The 18,426-nt window shown below is 43.7% G+C and overlaps 1 protein-coding gene across 4 annotated transcripts; it reads left to right on the top strand.

Annotated features, from left to right (window-relative positions):
* The first annotated feature begins 5,191 nt into the window (after window positions 1–5,191).
* On the top strand, window positions 5,192–16,782 carry PGAP4 (post-GPI attachment to proteins GalNAc transferase 4). Of its 4 annotated transcripts, none has more exons than XR_012626971.1 (2): window positions 5,192–5,802; window positions 12,732–13,177. XR_012626971.1 is itself a non-coding variant. In XM_074855107.1 (2 exons), the coding sequence occupies exon 2, from the start codon at window positions 15,432–15,434 to the stop codon at window positions 16,617–16,619; it is 1,188 nt and encodes a 395-aa protein (XP_074711208.1). In that variant the 5' UTR covers window positions 5,192–5,802; window positions 15,304–15,431; the 3' UTR covers window positions 16,620–16,782. The 4 variants fall into 4 exon arrangements, 1 of the variants encoding a protein (XP_074711208.1); XM_074855107.1 differs by lacking the exon at window positions 12,732–13,177 and adding an exon at window positions 15,304–16,782; XR_012626970.1 differs by lacking the exon at window positions 5,192–5,802 and adding an exon at window positions 12,341–12,395 and having other exon boundaries at window positions 12,732–13,945.
* The last annotated feature ends 1,644 nt before the right edge of the window (window positions 16,783–18,426 follow it).

The raw sequence follows: 18,426 nt of genomic DNA, 5'->3' as shown, positions 1-18,426 counted from the left end.
CAAGACTGAGAAGTCTCAACAGGGATTACTAGCAATTGCCTTGCTGCCTCACTGCCCAGTTGCAATAATGATCATGAAAAATAAAAAGCCGTGCAAATGGAGCGAGGAGGTTGAGTGTTTGCTTTTTGGTTTTGTTGATGGGCAGCACAGCCCCTTTTCAGTCTGTGCGTGGAGGGTTTCTGTGTGCAAATGATTCTAGAAACAGTGCTATGAAGAGTTTCCTGAAAATGAGCCTGTGTTCACTATCCGTACTAGCAGATACACTTAAATTTTAAAAAGCTGCTCTTCAGAAATTGCTTTGTATCTTGGTAAGCTCTATACTGTTGCACTATGAGACTGGAAAAGGAAAATGAGATTTATCTGAAATTATTAATTACTTGTCAGCGTGAAAATTACAGAATTTACAAAATAAACTTGAGAGAAGGCTCTTGCATCTTTATACTACTCAATGTAGCCCTAGTATTATAGCAGGTTATCCTTCTAGATCATGGACTAGTCACAGCCTTTTATGTCCTTTTTCAGGTAAGGCCAGTGCCCCTAGTTGGCCTCCTAGGACTTGCCTAAAGTTAAAAAAAAAAAAATCTGAATAAGTTAAAATTATGAACTAAAAGTGAACTATTTTAGTCTCTGTATTAAATCCTGTACAGACACTATTATGTAGAATGAAAAAAGGTTATCATATACTTTGCTTTCACTTCCAGAGACCATTCAGCTAAACTGAATTAAACCTCTTGAATTTCAAATGGTGCTGTCCCTTAGAGATTTGAAGCAGTTTTAAAATAACCATAATTTGTTACAATTTTCCTGAAAGTCTTTGTGTAGTTAAAACCTTGTATGAGTGGTACCCAAACTTCCCAGCTAGACGGGTCTTTTATCTCATGCTAGCAGAAGACCTTTAGTTCCAGAAATGCACACCTAAAGTTTGCAGTGAAAGACAGCAGAGAAATTACTAATGCTCTGTGCTTCTCACACAGGCACAGAATTTGTTAGTTAAATGTGCCCAGTGACAATACACAATAACTTTACTCCATTCTGCAAGGGAAAATTAAAAGCTTTCCAGCAGTCCCTGGGGGATAATTCCCATCTGACCCTCAGTTTGGAAATCTTGTGTTTTGCCTCTTTACCCCATTCTTTTTTTTAGCATCTGCTGTTCCAGACTATTCTTCTATGTTGCAACATAGAGCAAGTAATGAGAGCCAATGTATTTTAACAGGTAGTTTGGAGAGCCACTTGACTCTATTTCTAAATTAAAATATCTGTCCCTTTCTTTGAAAAACTCAGTTTGTAGTCTGCAAGAGTCAGAATGTTGGAGCAAGACCGATAGGAATTTGGATTACCAGAGCATATACACTACACCGATTAAGATACATCCATTTCTCTGAGTGCAATCACACTTGAGGTCCTTCTGAAATTCTGCCATCATTTAACACATCGCCATGTTAGCTCACATGGGTATTTTTTTGCTATGAACAGCCCTACCTTGATGTTGATGTTTTGCTATAAACAGTCAAACCTTGATGATTTGATCAGAGAAGAAAAGGAAGCCTAGAAAAGCTTTGTGTGTCAGTGTACAGTACTTTCTAAAAATAACTGGACTACAATAAGTGTGTTTTTGTCACCTTCAGACATATGAAGCTTAGGTAGCACAGACTACATGAACAGTATTTAATAATGTATCTGCAAGATGAATTAGGTATTGGTATAAGCCTGAAAAGTCGGGAATACAGTTGTATATAGGAGGCTGTATAGAGGGAAGGCCTGGAAAATATATGAAGAGTGCTCAGTCCTGAATAGGTAACCAAATGCACAGACCAGGATGAAAAGGAGATCAAAATATTTCAAGCTTTTCAGAGAACATTAATGTGCCCTAGACAGCTAAGCCAGCGTGAATTCATCCCCTTTGGAGCTGTATTTCATCTCACTACTGTTGTCTGAAGTCAAACACAATAGCCCTGACATATGAGCTCACTGTGTCTCCAGTAAACAACAAAGGACTTCGAACACTTTTTGTCTCCGGTGATCAATATCGAGTATAAAAGAAAAAATAGAAACCCACTGTATGTAATTTGGTTATCATCAATATTGTATTCCTATTAAAAACAGCCATCAGAAATGTCTTCTGCTTCTTAAAAAGCACAATGTCAGCAGGAAATATTTATTGATTTACTCTGTGATTTTTTTTCTATAAATATGTAGCAAGAGAAGAAAAATATTTTTAAAGTGAGCTTTTGTAGTAAACAGCAGATACCTACAAGGAAAATAAACTTACTATGCAGCTGACGGTACAGGAATAACCAGATAATTATTATCATCTGATAGTTGAATGTGAAGGAGTAATACTGTCACTGCACGGGAGAACTTCTCAAAGTGTTTGTAGAAGGAGCACAGCCTGACCATGTTATAAACATACTGGTACAACATGTTATGCTAAGCATACTATTAATTCCTCCTGCTAGAATGCAATCACTTTGGATTTTTTTCCTAAGGACACCAGGCTTACAAAATCTTTTCTTTCCCCTTCTTTTTTATCTTTTTTTTTCCCCTTCTTTTATTTCCCGGCTCTTCACAGCTCTCTCCCTGTCCCTAATAAATTTTGAACACATTTGTCAAATTTCATTGCAACTGGCTGAAGGAGGTAAGACTCAAATATGTTTGCTGCTATATGCTTCATGCAGTCTCTTGTACAGCAGAGACCCACATCTCCATCCCACTGAGCAAAAGCCTTCAACGTACCCAGAACAGGAACCTGTACGTTTGATTTGTTGTCTGGATAATCTGCACATGTAGCTCAAAATCAACTAGAGTGTGCACACCCTCACGCCCTTGCCTTCTGGTGAAAACAAGCAGTAGGACTACTGTGTAGGAGGAAACCTAAGGAATTGGGAGGGCACAAGGAACATGAGACAGGAGCTAAGGATATTTTGACAGCAATGCATAGGGCACAAATGACAAAACTCCATAAGAAACTCAGCTTCTCAATTCAGCAGCCCCCAAGACCATGAATTTCTGCTCTGTGGTTTTCCGCACTGTGCAGGCATCTAAACATCACCTGCCTAGCTTGTCCTGCTTCTAACACTCATGTTTATGAAAAGAGAAGCAAACGAAAGTATTAGCTCCGTTTCCTTGCACAAATGCTCCACGCTGTGAGAGCTGTTACAGTGGATGGCAGAGAGGAAGGCTGTTTTGGCAACAGAAAACACTTGGATCTGAATGGCTGTGCTGAACCTCCCCTACTTGGATATAATTTTCACCACAGGATTTTTTTGTGATTATAATTTTAAAGTATTGTCCTGTTACTGTACAGGCTGAATAATTTCAGAAGTAACAATTGCTTTGGAGCATTTCAGGTTGCAGTTAGGTTACTGCATGAGTGGTTGTGTCCCCAAATGTTCATCTCTGCTTTCCAGACCCCTCCCTGCTGTGTTGACATAGTCATTTGGCGTGGGGAAATGAAGAGATGATCTGGCTAAGAAATAATCCTTCATAAGAAAAGGTTTATTTTTTCAGCCAGATCAGCCTCCCTTATGCTAGTGCGCAGCAGGACACAGCACTGTGATAAGAATAAGGAGTCAGGCTGTTGTTTGAACTGTGCCACTGCCCCGAAATCACTTGTGACTTTTCTCCCTCAGTCTTTCAGGTCTAACAGAAGCTGTGTTAAAGAAACAAGTGTTTAAGGATAGAAGTCAAATGTTCCCTGAAAAGCAGGCAAGGGAGCGAAGTGGGAGCAGAGAAGACTATATAGAAAGGCTCCTCACAAATTACAATTACCTCACAATTACCTAAACATTTATTCCCAAAGAAAAGGCCTTCTGGCCCATTCCTTTTAGTTTATTACTGCCAAATTGTTCTGCTGGCTGAAACCCCATGTGAAATATAATACTGGGTGCAATGTGACATGTGTTTCTGCTGATGTCACTCAATAGTCACTCTCCCACACACATACTGACATAGAAGCGAAAAAAAAAAAATTGTTGTTTTTCACAAATTCTGTAACTCTAATCCTGGGAATAACATGCTGATGGACCTCCCAGGAATGCATAATCTCTTTCCCACCTCCAGTACTCTCATTTTCTCTTTTGCCTCTGTTCTGTTCCAGGATCTACTGCATTTCCAGTGCATCAATATTTGCAGTCATGAGAACATTTAAGTGGAAGGTAGAGATGAATCACTGTCATTAAGAACGGGTAGAAAAAGAGGCAGAGGGGGTCAGCAAAGAAGGATTTTGAAAAGCAAATCACCTGAGGAACTGCTTTCTTCTACTGTCTTTCCTTGTTATTTGCAGATGTACATCTAGGTAAACTCGTAGACCTTCCAGTGTGCCTCACCTTCTTCTAGGAGAGCAAGTCACTATAGGAACCCAAATGTGATGCTTGATTGTATTATTATTATGAGCATTACTGTTCTTCTGGCTTCATCTACATCATCTCCCCAATAAGAAGCTGAGGGATAGCTGTTGCCAGTTGTAAGAAGGATCACAGGCATGCATAACTGAGTTTCTTTGTTCCTAATGCTTATTAGAGGGAATAATATCAATTGATACATTAAAATTAAAAAACAAAACCATGCATCATGCTAGAAGCTTCTGATAACAGGACTGGGCTGTAGCAAAATTCTAGCTGTGCTTAACATAGTGTTTTACTGAAACAGTGTAAGGGATTTTTTTTTTTTCTTGTTGTCTTTTTTCCAGATTTTTCCTAAAGAGAGGTCAGAGCCTCACTTTTTTCTGGATCTGCAGGCACAAAACTAAGGAGTTCTTACAATGAAAGAAGACTTTCTCTGAGGCATATTTCAGGTAACTGTAGCTAATCAACTATGGTCACATGTGTAGAAAAACAGGGATATGGAACAGAGAGAAAACGGGGAGGGGAAATGAACAGGTCAGAGGCACTTTTGGGACAGTTTATGATCTTTTGGATCCTGAACAGCCCGATACAAATTTTGGTGTAGCTGATGAGCCTCCCCACTTCAGTGAATACAGATTAGTACAGTGAAAGCTTAGCATTTCTACGTATCATGGTTGACATGCTCATAAACCAATCTGCTGGTAACTCTGGAGCGCTGACTTTCCACTTGAGCATGCGGGGGGTGATGTTTCTCCCCACAAAGTAAGGCACCGTGATTTGGACGACTGGCAAAGGGCTCGGCGTGGGGCGCCGAGCTGGAGTCCAGAAAATAAACCAGCTCCCGACTGGGGAGGGGTGGGAGCCGTGCAGAAGGCACACGACGGGGCAGTGCCGCAAAGGCGTGGCCACCGGAGCCGCCGAATACACCCGACACATGTCTGCAGCGCGTTTGAAATCCTGGCTGGGGAGGGGCTGCGGGCAGCTTCGTGCAGCCGTGGCGGAGCGCAGGGCTCCGGGGCGCCCGAGGGAGCATTCGGGGACCACAAAGCAGGACTGAGGGACTCCGGCTGCGCTGCGGTCTTTGCCTCGGCAGTCCTTCTGGGGCTCGGGCAGGTCGCCTTTTGCTTCTTAACCTGCTTTTCCAGACCTTCCCCCTCTCCGGTTTTCGGTCTCTCACTCTTGTCAGCTCCCCTTCCCCTCCTTCCGAGCATCTCTGTGCTGGCGTGGTCACATGTTTAGGCTTTGGTGTCTTTAATCCCACCCTCGCCGCTCGGGAGGGAGGAGAAAAATTTGCCGGAGAAGTGAGCAACAAGCAAAGTGGCAAGATCAATCAGAAGAGCGGAGCTGCATGGACCCCCCGCCGGCGGCAGCGAGGAGAAGGGGAGCGGAGGTGCGGGGCCCGCGGGGAGCACGGCTCTCCCGCCGGCTGCGGGACGCTCCTGATGCCGAGCAGGAAAGGGTAAATGTCCCCGCGTGGCTCGGGCTGTCGCCGGGGGGCTGGCTGTCGCTTCTGCCGCGGGGAGAGGGGGCCGTCCTCACCCGGCGTGGCTTCGGGGACTGCCCGGGGCGGCCCTCCGCCGGCGGGGGCGGGGGGTGTCGGTCCGTCCTGCCAGCTGCACCGAGCTCTAGGGGAGGCTGACGAGAAGCTCCTGAGTGGTGGGCAGTGGGGAAGGGCACCAGCTTTCTAGGCACCAGCTGGGTTTAGCTGCCGTAGCTGAGGCACCCGAGCGAGGGGGGAGGTGGAAAGCCTCCAGGGAACGGGTGTTTTGTGCTTGCCCTGAGGATGTGACTATACGTGGTGACAAGCAGAAGAGAAGGTGACCAGAGCCCGGCTGGGCCTAGAGGAACGGCCCTTCCGTTAGGGAAGGTGAATGAAACTCTTAAGGAATCGAGGAAGAACCCCATCCCGCTTCCACGCTCTGCTTGGTGCCACCCAAAAGAGTCCTCGGCCGAGGTGAAAGCATGGGCAGAATTTTTCTGGTGAAAAGTCCGGGCAAGGGGATTGAGGACTGGGCACACTGAAATACCATCTGTGTCTCTGCTGTTCTGCAAGGAGAGCAGAGAGTGGAGGGCGGATCACCTTTTCTCATCTAATACCCTCTCCTCTTTGACCATCATCACGAATGTAACTGCTGTTAATCCCCGTGCTTTAAGGGTCACCTTGTCCTATCTGGCAGCTCTCCCAAAGGGACAGAGGCACACCTAAGGACTGAACTCACTGACACTGAAAATCGTAGGCTGTGGAGAGAATTTCCAGCTGTGCTGATGGTGCAACAAAACATGAACTACAGATTCAGAGCCTGGCTTGTTCTCATACAGTTGTTGAGAAAAATAATTTTATGTACAACCAATGGGCTGCCATAAAGGTACACCAGGTTCAGCAAGCATTTGCAAGCACAAAAACCAGGAGAAATACCCTCCTGCACATGTGAAATCTGCTGCTTGCTTGTCTGTCCACCAAGGGTGATACTAACTGTATAACAGACTGTATTTCAGCTACTGTAGTTATTCCATTTTCTTCACCAGTATCCCCCAGAACCAGGGCATCCCATTTACCTTGCCTTTCTATGCAGGATAACTAGTCTGTTTCGTACACTGAGGGGCAAAGGGAGGAAGATTGTGTATTCCTCAGAATAGAGGGAAAAGTCAGTACTACTCTTTAACATTAGTAGAGAGTGTCTCTTAAAAGAGGAATGCTGTTTATCAATATGACTAAACATTTTTTTCTTTCAAACAGAGGTTAGAATCAATATTCTGGTTATCACCTGAATCAGTTTTGCATTTTTATTGTTACATAGACCTATGCCAACTGGAAACTTACAGCCCTATCATCAAAGGCCTTTGTTCACAAAAATAATATCCTATTTCCTTATTACTGCGTTTTATTCCTTACAGTCATAAATGAACAATGGTGAAGCTGCAACATCTTCTGCATTGGCATCCATTACCATGTTTCCTTTTCTTTCCCTCTTCACCCCCTGCCCCCCTGTTCATAACCCCCAGCCCTATTGTCACAAATTATTAAGAGAAGTCATGATTGTAGGGTTAACTAAGGTTTTATTAATGATTAAATGATGATCAAATGATAATTAATGACTGATAGTTAAATGATAAATGATGATTAAGTAATAATTGAATGATAATTAAACAGTGATTTAACAATGATTTAACACTATTGATAAGCTGTAATGAAATTGTAACTGAAATGATCTAACTGATGATTTCAGCAATGATTTAAATGATGGTTAGACTACGGTCAAACACTCTGCTACCTTCTATACTTCTAATATTTAAGGTATAGCTGGATATGTAGATGTTGCTAGCATACAATATACTTTTAGGCCTAAAGTAAAATGTGCTTTCCTCATTATAGATATCAGATGCCAGATAAGGGGTCTCTCAACATAAAGAAGTAACCTTGAGAGGCGTCCCTGCTCAAGGGGAGATGACCGCCACTCAGCCCGTGGCTGTCCAGAGAGCTCAGTGGGGTTGGGGCTTCAGATATCTATAGCACAAAGTGATTCACTCATAGTCATATCCCCCTTGGGTGTATGTGCAGGAGTGCAGCTATAGCAGCTCCTTGTAGTTTTGTCTAGTCCCGGCTCAGGCTGGTACTGTTAGCTTTTGATGTGATGTGGTCTAGACTCCTTAGCTCCTGAGAAGATATGGCCTAGCACAGTTCTCACCACAGCAGGGCTGGTTTGTCAGTGATGCCTGAACCAAAGTGTTGCTCACTCGGTCAGAGTGGGTGTCCCTGTCACACCTACCCAAATCACAGATACTCGGGGAGCTAATTTAATCTGCACGTTGCTCTTTTTCCTAGCAAGCCCCATTGACACAATTGCATATAGAAATTGAGTAGGAGAGATACAGCAGAAGGAGATTTTGCACAATAGCTGCCTAGGATACCTCATTCCTGCTGCTCTGGAATAGCTCCTTCTGGACAGACTTCTCCAAGACCAAGAATTGTTCTTTCTCATCTGTTCAGATTGCTTTAATTTGCAAAGAATTGCTATTACTTCAACATACCACATTTAGTAGATGTTTTTTCAATAGCTATTCTAGATAATTTACCTGTGTGGATTACCAGTACGGTTAAAATACAAAATGCTAGTTGTTCATGACAACGAAACCAGGCTGATAGTTACATATGTGGGAAAAACAGATTCTCTTCCAACTTTTGTATTCTTAAGATGAAGATCCACTAAGGTGGAAACTGCCTCATGCTATATTTGTGCAGAGTATCTTGCATGCAGGAGCCCTGGTCTTATTTTAGCAAAAAACTGTGACACAAGGAGTTAAAATACAAATGATCTGTGGCATCTCTGATGAGTCAGTGCACATTTAGCTCTGAGATTCCAAGAGCAGACAGCTAAAGGTAATAGCTGGTGCCATTATTAGCAGCAGCTTTGTCTGATGTAATATTTCTTTTTTTTAACAGGGATGTAAATTTTATGCTAAAGCACAAGTGGGCTCAAACCAAAACCCACATTTAAGATTTTGGAGGGCTCCTGTGTGAAAATACGCAGCAGTTTTTATACAGATCATTATCAAATTCTCTAACAACATAACCTTTTTTCTTACATCTGACACAAAAGAAAATTGAGACATTATTAATTTTAAAGCCATGTAAACCTTTGGTGCTAAAAGACAGCTCCTTACAAAACGCCTTAAGTCTGTGTTAAGCTATTGCAGTACTCTTTCAAGGCTGCCTTCGACTCCCGCTTGACTTGAATGCTGACTTTGCTGCTTGATAGCAACAGGGAAGAATATTGTTTTCCTGCAAAACAGGGAGGCAGCCAGGTGAAAGTCAGCAGGTGTTAATAATGGGCTCACTTCATATTTATGTGGCAAAGGAAAATTAATATACATGAGAAGCAAGACAGAAGTTGGGGAAATGTCTGTAATTAATACATATTCAGCTCATAGCCTGTTTTACTGGTGGCATAGTTTTACCTTCTTAGCTGAAGGGAAGTGGAGAAAGTATCTTCCAGCTGCCACATCAACATACCTTGCATCTTAGTTCAGTAGTTTTCAGACTGTGCTCCCTGAATTTCTGAACAACCTGTAAAAGTTAACTACAGTTAAACGAGGAGGTCAGCCTATCTGTAAATTTACATTCAAGATGCAATTCTGCAGTTTCTGGAGTTTCCTAACTGGACAGGGTTAACTCCCTGTGTATCTGTGCATTTTCACTTTTCTAATAGTGGTTAAATTCCATTTCCTTGGATAGAAAAGGTTTGTATGTTCATTGAGAGGCTCTGAAGAATGGCAGATTAAAATAGACGGTTGTGCCATTGATTTCTACCTCTTACACCATGTAAGTCCTGCAAAGGGCCAAGTCCAAACCTTCTCCACCTCCCTAGCCACTTCTCTTACGCTTCAAGCTATCATTAACCTGTTAGACTGTAGTAGTGTTTTACCTTTAGTATATAAACCATAAGAAACAAAAAGTAAAGTTCTAAGAGAATTGAGATATCAAGTGCATCGCCAGCAGCCCTGGTCTTTACCATAGCAGGAAGCACTTTAGGTGAAAATTAAATGAAATGGCCTGACTTACTTGACATTCATTGTCTAGAAACAACATAATGACAACTGCTTTAAGCAGTGCTTGGAGTAGAAGAGGTGATATATTGGTACCTGATAGTAAAATGCAATTAAAGAACAACTGCTAAGCTCTTACCACTAAGGTTCTGCTGAATGTTTTTAGAAGCACATCTCTTGCCAGGATGGTTTGTATTTTCTAGGGAGCTCAACTCCCAGTTTGGCATCTAATGGTCAGGTCTGTGAATGCTTGGCTTCTGCTGGACACTGCTGTTTTCAAGGTGAGCCCGAACACACTGCAAAAATAGTATCTGGCACCTGACCTACTAAAAGCTGTCAGAAAACAAGAGGAATTGCAGATGAGAAAAGCTGGCCATCTGGTCCAGTAAGAGGGATCAGCTCATAGTAGGGACCTCAGGTTTCGGAAGCTGAGGATATCTGTACACAGCTGTCAGTATGCAGATATGAAACAGAAGGAGGTCTGTATGGCTCCTCATGACTTTGTGAAGTTTGCATCAGTTGCCTCAGATTCAAGGAGGACTGTTTGCTGGTGCACTAACAATATCACAGCCAAGATGAAGCTCTTGTCTCTGCCAGGCAGGGTTAATTAGTAGAGGAGCTTGGTCCTGAGATTGCAGCTTGTCTGCACAATGTTAGGTTGGGGTGTAGAAGTGTTTTTTGCACAAAGGTTTCAATTTGGGATGCCACTATAGGATCAACACGTAAGTCAAAACTACAACTTGTGTGAACACCATTACTACTATCAGTTATGACTGAGGTGGGGATTGTAACAGCTGGCCTTTCCACGACGTTTTCTGAGAGCCTACCTTTGTTTCCCACAGAGATGGCTTCTGACCACGTGACTTCATCCAGCTGTTTTTATTTTAGGAAAGGAATGGCTTTTCCCACTGACACTGAAAAGAAGCGTAGTTAGGCAAAAGGGAATCATTTAATATTGTAATCATAAAGGAATACCTTGTCTCACAGAGCAGGCAATAGAAGACAGATGCCCTCTCTTACATTAGCCATCCAGGAGCCTCCTAAAATTTCACAGCTTTGAAACACATAGAAAGCTTTGGTCCAGGAATGCCTGCCTGCAGGAATACCTCTGCAGAGAGGAGTTTGGAGCAGACAGAAAGTCAGCTTTGTCTTTTAAAGCACCAGAACAGCAGACAGTATTCTGCATCCCAAAGGGGACGTCACTAATTTTTCTGTTCTTCCTCAGTGTGTGCAGAGGTGACTTTTTCCTGAACTCTACTGAAAATTCAGCCAAGTAATTAGGGGACTAATGAAGATGAGTATGTGGATTTGGAACCAGGTGAACCAGATGTTTCTGGAAGGAATCTTCATCATGAGAATCTAACCAAAGAAACAAGCTTTGTATTGCCACAGCTTCTAAATGTGTTTAAGCAAGGGCTCGGTTCTATGCAGAAGATACATAAAAGTGGCTGGCTTCCACTGCAAGTATTTACATGGTTGCAAAGTAGTTACTATTCAGGATTCATACAATTTTTTTAAAGCACTATAAAATCCAATTCTGATCCTTGCTTTTCTTTTCAAACATTTTTTCTGTCAGAAATGCCACTTAAATACTTAAAGAAGAACAAAGACTTTTTTTTTTTTCCCCTAAAAAAGGAAGTGACAATACCAACGGCTTCTACAAACAGAATAGGTTCTGTAAAGTCAGAACCACCCTAATGACTAGAAAACAACCTGACCAGAAAGTCTGGATTCAAGTCCTGCAGATCAGACTTCACCTCTGTAGATGCAAGAAATTTCTATCTAGATTTGGAACTCCTTGGTTCCAAGTGTTGCAGCTAAAGAGTGGGGAGGAGGTCAGTGTCTCCCCTCTTTTCAAGATCCTTCAGCTTGTTTTTGGCATGAATTAAGAGTATTTCACCCACTTGAATATGCTCCTGACCATTCTTACCCTGTGTGGTTATTCCATTTACCTAATCAAAACAGCCTTTTCCTCTGCAAATAAACTGATAAAGAGCATGGCACTCAATGTGAGTGCTAACAGCCTAGGCAGCAGAGGAGGATTTGGAGAGGAGCAGAAGTGCCTGTTTGATGGTTGTTTTCCTTGATGTGTTCTGAGTTGCAAAACGAGAATAAGAGCTCAGAGATCTTCAGTTGTGTTACAGATGAGGTGAAGCCAGAGTAAGTCAGAAACGCTTGTGAATACAAGACCGTGACCTGCATGGCTGGCTGCCAGTCCTGTGTGCTTTTTCAGAGTTAGCTACTTCCTTGTGTGAAGCTAGGAGATTCCTCCCGAGAGGGTGGTGCTTACCTGCACCACCTCACCAACCCGCTGTGTGCCAGGACCCTGTGTGACATCAGTAGGTGGAGTCCCAGCACAACTTTTCCAGCAGGCTGGGCCGGTGGAGACTGATTGGCCGGCTGCAGACTCAAAGGGAGTCCACCCACAGGGAGCTGGGAGGTACCTTCTCGTGGTGCAGGTGAGCCTGACCCTTGAACAACACGGGCTGCAGAAGAGCAAGACCTCAGGCAAGCTTCCCTTTGATTCATCTCGTGAGGCCACAGCTCCCAGAGCTCAGCTGGGCACCAGCCAGCTGTTCTGCTGCTGCAGGGAAGACATGACACCCATTTCTCCCTTTCCAGTAGAAGATGGTATGAGGGAGGACTCCTTTTGTTTCGGTGGGGACTATTAATGCCTCAGTGTATATCCCGAGAGCTACAGAACTCACTGCAGGTTTATAGTTTTTGTAGCTCAGATCTCCAGCATAACTGGCAGATCGAAAGGAAGTTTCTTTACTCTCTGAGAACTAAACTACCTTTTAGCTTTTCTTCATCTCCTTTTCCCACTGTGGTCCTCACTTTCAGGTTTGGAGGCTGGCTCAGCAACGGTGCCAACAATGCTGCTCACATCAAGAGGAAGGCTCAGAAGTATGCCAGTTTGAGTTGGAGAATATGATTCTGCATTTGTATGTTCCCTTAACGTTTGTGACTGGTTAGCAGAAAATGAGAAGAGGAAAGCCCTGGATTTTGGATAGATAAATGCATTTAAACACCAGGTCTTTGCATCTGATGGATTTCAGGTCTTCAGGTCCTGAATCATCATGGCTTGGATCTGGCAGCTGGCTGAAATGTAGCCATCACCTTTAAGGCCTTTACAAGGTCCACTGATGTAATAGAATACAGTGTCTGTGAAACAGGACTGTGTAATCAGAAAGAAGAAAAAAGAAGAGCTATATGGGAAGACACTGCAGATTCTCAAGCATCATTGTGTAAATTTGTTATCTCTGTATAATTACACTAAATCTTTGAAATCTTGTGTTTTCGTGAATCATAAGATAGCACAACACTGATGCCACAGTCTATCCAAGGATGGTTTGATATCTCACAGCATGAAGTGCTTGGTCTCTAACAAATATTTGGAATAACTCTTTTATATTTTCCATTAATCTTAGTGAAAGGGCTTTCACGTAAGATTGTCAGATTCCCATATGGCAGTAGAAAGCAGTTCTCTTAATGGTAAATTCAGCAAATCTGTGACTACAGTAATGAATGCAGTTTTGAAGTAGACACTGAGTTAGACCTTGCTCAGTGTCCTCAGAGTTATTTCTTCTACATGGTCCATTCTTCTGAGACAGAAGAAAAGCCACAGCCCTGATTTCTCTCCATCCAACCAGCATTGCTTAGGCTGCTTCAGACAATAATGCAGAGGAAGAAAAAGGGTAACATTTTGGACTGGGAGCACCAGTGCACAGTCAGTCAGCTGGCATGGGCATGAATAACTCCATTCATAACAAGAAGGATGAAAAGTAAAAGTGAGAGTCAAACAGCAGATTAAAAAGGAAATTACTGGCACAAGAGAATTCATTTTAACAGCCAATTGCCCTGATTTTGTGCAAGCTTCTGACAGCCAGGCTGTTAGGTGTTAGTGACAGCCCAGAGAAGCAGAACAGAAGCCAAATATGGCAAAATCTAATTTTTGTGAAGGTGGATATTTGCTTAAAGTGTGTATTTAAAAAAAATGAAGTTTCAGTTTTAAAATAAAGGCATTTAATTTTACATACAAACTTGCAAATAACAAATATGAGTCAATGGCTCAATTGCAACTTGTTAATCTTGCTGTGACTGTGTATTTCACAGGGTCTAGGGAGGAGGAGACAGCTGAGAGACACACACACATTACACTTAGTGTACACATGCTCTTAGTGAAGTAAATTGGTATCTTTGTTATCTTGCTTCATGCTCTGAGGAGTAAAGTAAAAAAGCATGCGTTTGGAAGTGTGTGAGGAACAGAAGGGAAACGTGTCATTCTATAGAGGTAAAAGTTTGTCTCTCAAATATGTGCTAGGCTAAGATACAAGAGATCTGGCTTTGGTTCTTGGCTGTGACCCAGGTCTTACAGTTAGAGTAGCTTTAACAGAATCCATTATATAGTCACTTCCTCGCTCAAACGCAATCCATTGTATAGCATTAACAGCAAGACTTGATAAAACCTTGGGCTACAAGCAGTGAACTTATGCAGAACTTACATGTAGTTTCACGACTGGTGCATCCTGTGAAAAATGCATCCATCAGCAGTAGTTGCATCCTGTGAAAAATAAGGTCGTGACGTCTGTTGGCAGAAGCTGCATCCTTGAGATAAGGAATGGCCCACCTGAAGACAGAAAAAGGATCCACTGAGAAACAAGAAGACCCCAGACCCAAATATTATTATTGCACTGAACCATCGCATGAGGGAAGAGGAACTTAGATTGTAGGAGTATAATTGCCCAGGGATTTCTTTGTTCAGGGCCCCTCTCCAGAGGCATCCAGCTCGAGCTGTACCAATCAATAAATTTGCCTGACGTATGTCATGTCAGAGGCTCTGCTTCGGGAAACCTAGGCTTGAGCCTGAGGGAGGAGGAAGTGCCCAAGGGTGAGTGTGTGTGCATGTGAGGAGTCAGAAGGGGCACCCATCAGCTCACTGGAGTCGCCCACTGCGAAGGGGCTCCGGTCCTAGCCGTGAAAGTCTCAGGTAGTGTATGTGCAACTCCTTGAATAGTGTGTCAGTGCTCGGGCAGTGGCTTTTCCCTTAGCACCAGTGGTATCTAAGTTCTCTGCCTTCAACAGAAAGGGATTTTCACACATTGTGCATCCATGCTCCCCATTTGTTAGCATCTGAAGCATAGTAACAAACACAACAAAGTCCTATCTAGCTAAATCAGATCAGAGCTCCTACATGCTGAAAAGGCCTTGGGGTACTTTGCTGGAAACTAAGTTTGGCCCATCTTTCCTCAACCTTCCACAGTAATTCTGTGATGCCCCCACCACAAGGGACTCCTCAGGGGCCTTTTATTTTGGCTTACTCAGTGACTAGCCCTCAGCTTTCTGTTTATCAAATCACCGTCTTCCCACTCTGACAGTTCCCATTTCATTAACTGTCTTTTCTCTTCCTCTCTAGGCTTGGACACATAGTTAACGGTTTGGCAGCGGCTGCCCCAGTGATACCTTGTAATCCAGGGAGGATGCATCAGAAGTGAAGGAATGAGGGCATGAATAGAGCAGGGGTGCTTTCCTTCTGCACCAGCCATGTTACACCAAGCCTGGCCTCTCTTTAGGAGGTGGTGCCGTTGGTCCAGTCCTTTTATCCATCTGCTCACACTGACTGTGGTGACATTCGGTGTGCTTGCACCTTTGATTTGCCACCGGCTCCTCCACTCTTACTTCTATTTGCGGCGCTGGCACCTGAACCCCATGAGCCAGGAGTTCCTGGAGCAGAACCAGCAGGAGGGCCAGGCTGCCCTGCATTACTTTGAGAAGCTGCAGATACCAAATGCCTCTGAGGCCTCTGGCAGTAATGCCTTCCAGCCCTTGCTGCTGGTCACCATTATCACTGTGCAGAGGCGGAATGATTTCCACTATGTCTTGCAAGTGGCCTCCCGCTTCCACCGCCTCCTCCAGAAATGTGGTGCACGTTGCCAGAGCCACCGCATCCTCATCTGTAATGTGGAGTCAGACCCCAGTAGCCATCAGGATGTCAGGCTGCTGAGCAGCTTCTTTCCTATGGTCAGTCGTGACAAAACTGGAGAGAACCCTGACCCCAGCGTGAACCAGTTTGAGAAGGAGAAGCAGGACTATGTCTTCTGCCTTGAGCAGTCGCTGTTGGCAAACAACCCAGAATACATCCTCATAGTGGAAGATGATGCTGTACCAGAGGAGGAGATATTCGCTGTCTTACAGCACCTCTTGTTGGACCGGTTCTCCAAACCATACCTCAGAGACGCGCTCTACTTCAAGCTTTACCATCCCGAGAGGCTTCAGCGCTACTTCAACCCTGAACCCATGAGAATCCTTGAGTGGCTAGGTCTGGGCATGTTTCTGGGGCCTGTGCTGAACTGTGTGTACTCCTGGGCAACTGGGCGCCCCAGCCTCAGTTGGCCCATGGTCTTGTTCTTTGCTGTGTACAGTATGGCTTTGTCAGAGCTGGTGGGACGGCATTACATGCTGGAGCTGCGCCGGCTGGCCCCCACACTCTATAATATTGTGCCAGTCACCGAGTGCTGCACACCTGCCATGCTCTTCTCCGCTCCATCTGCCCACCGTGCCTTAGGTTACCTGAAGGGGCTGCACTGCCGCCAGGGTTTTGCTAAGGATATTGCCCTCTACTCCCTGCTGCGTACTAAGGGGGAGAATGCCTACGTGGTGGAACCCAACCTGGTCCGGCATGTGGGAATGTATTCTAGCCTTCGGCTAAATGACAACCCAAAACTGCTGTGAGCTGTTCATGCCTTTCCAGACACAAAGCACAGATAAGTTGGGTAGAACTCAGATGGTGTGCTACTCACACTGGGCATCCCGTGCCGCCAGGTGGACAAAGAATAAGTCGTCTTTAAAAAAAAAAAGTTTCTTAAAAAATAAACTTATGTATGTGCAGACCCTATTTAATATATATACTTGGGAACTGATCACCGTGAACAATGTGGAAGGGGAGTGGGGATTCCAGCTGAGGGTGTGGATTGTCTACTCTCCTTTATCATTCTTAGGGAAAAGTTCTCACACCAGTATAAACAGTTATACTGCCTACTCTCCTTTACATTTGTTACAGAAATCCTCATCTTAGGGCAACAGAAAGGTGGATAAAGTGAATGTTTCAGATTTAAGCTAGTGAGGAGGAAAAGCCCTTATTTTCCCACCCTTATTAAGGTCTGATCTCTGACCTCTGTTTCAAAGCTGTGGTTTAGGGCAGACCTTTCAAAAGCAGCAGTGGTTTATGTGAACTTTCTCACAAATTTCACCTAGATTGTTCAAATTTTCCAAAGCCTCTTATTTGTTACTGTCTCCCCCTACAGATCGTATCTGCACCTCCACCCTTCCCCACTCCTTTTTTCTTGGAACAGAGGCTCTTAAAAACAAAGCCTCTGTTGCTTCATTAATGGTCAACTCTTAAGGTGGGAATAGGAAAAGAGCAACAGCCACTGATGTTACACAGCCAGGTCACAAATGCATGTTTTCACTGATACATTACAGACATTATAAACACAGGATAACTACTGTTGGTTGGCATCATCACTAGTTGTAGTGGATCCAGGTCATTAAAAGAGGCCTTATCAGTTGCTGATTGGACTTAGACATTCAACATGAATTTACCTTGACTTCCTATCAGCACAGAGGCAAAGGAAAGATTAGATCAGGTGCTGCTGTTGTGCATGATCCTTGTTTCATTTTGGAGCTGTAATTCACAGCTCAGCCTAAGTGGTTCATTCTCTGCTCCTGGCAGCAAGCTAAATACCCATAGGAAACGAAGTTAGGTGTTCATAAAAACAAGCAATAGCACAACACATCAAGGGCCCACTCTGATACTGATACGTTAACTTAATGTGCTCTGGCTGTTAGGCGTTTGGGATAGGTACTCTGTACCACAGCTGTGGGCACAGTTAAATATAAAACCATGCAGATGACAGATCTCATACAGAATTAAAACTGGCATCAAAAAGTTAAGGTCTAATGAAAGTCCACATTGACTTTAGTGGGCCTTGAATCAAATTCACTTACATCTGGAGTTTGGTTGAACTATTTTTGAAACCATATTCCTAGCTTTGGAATGAACCAAGTACAATATTTTTGTTGTGTTTTGTTAGTGGAGTTGTTTGGTTTTCTGGTTTTGGTGCAGGAAGAGCTTTGAATTTTCTTTCCCCCACTCTCTCCCAGGTGATTTATACCTTAAGCTCTTAACAAGTCTAGTTGTACATGTGAGAGACATAAAACACCTGAGAGATGACACCAAGAAAGTTGCAAACCTACAGTTGTCAGCACGCGAAGGGTGTCTATGCAAGTTAGCAGAGAAATGGCTTCACAGCACAGAGCAGCACTTTGCTCTCTTACTAATCAGCTGGGGTACTTCTCTAACACCTTTGGAAATCAGATGTGAGTAAAAACTGCTTGTGGATTCCATGTCATTCCAAAGACAAGGCACCCCTCCTGTCAGAGGATGCAGGAAAAATTGCACAGGCAGAACCACAATTTATTCCCAGCTGCTGAAAATCCCAAAGATACCAGAGTGGTCACCCAGTGGCAGGTGGGCAAA

The sequence above is a fragment of the Strix uralensis genome, chromosome Z (genome assembly GCF_047716275.1).
Source record: "Strix uralensis isolate ZFMK-TIS-50842 chromosome Z, bStrUra1, whole genome shotgun sequence".
In the NCBI taxonomy this organism is placed as follows: domain Eukaryota; kingdom Metazoa; phylum Chordata; class Aves; order Strigiformes; family Strigidae; genus Strix; species Strix uralensis.
Note: the sequence above shows the minus strand (reverse complement) of the source record. Positions and strands in the feature narration are given on the sequence as shown.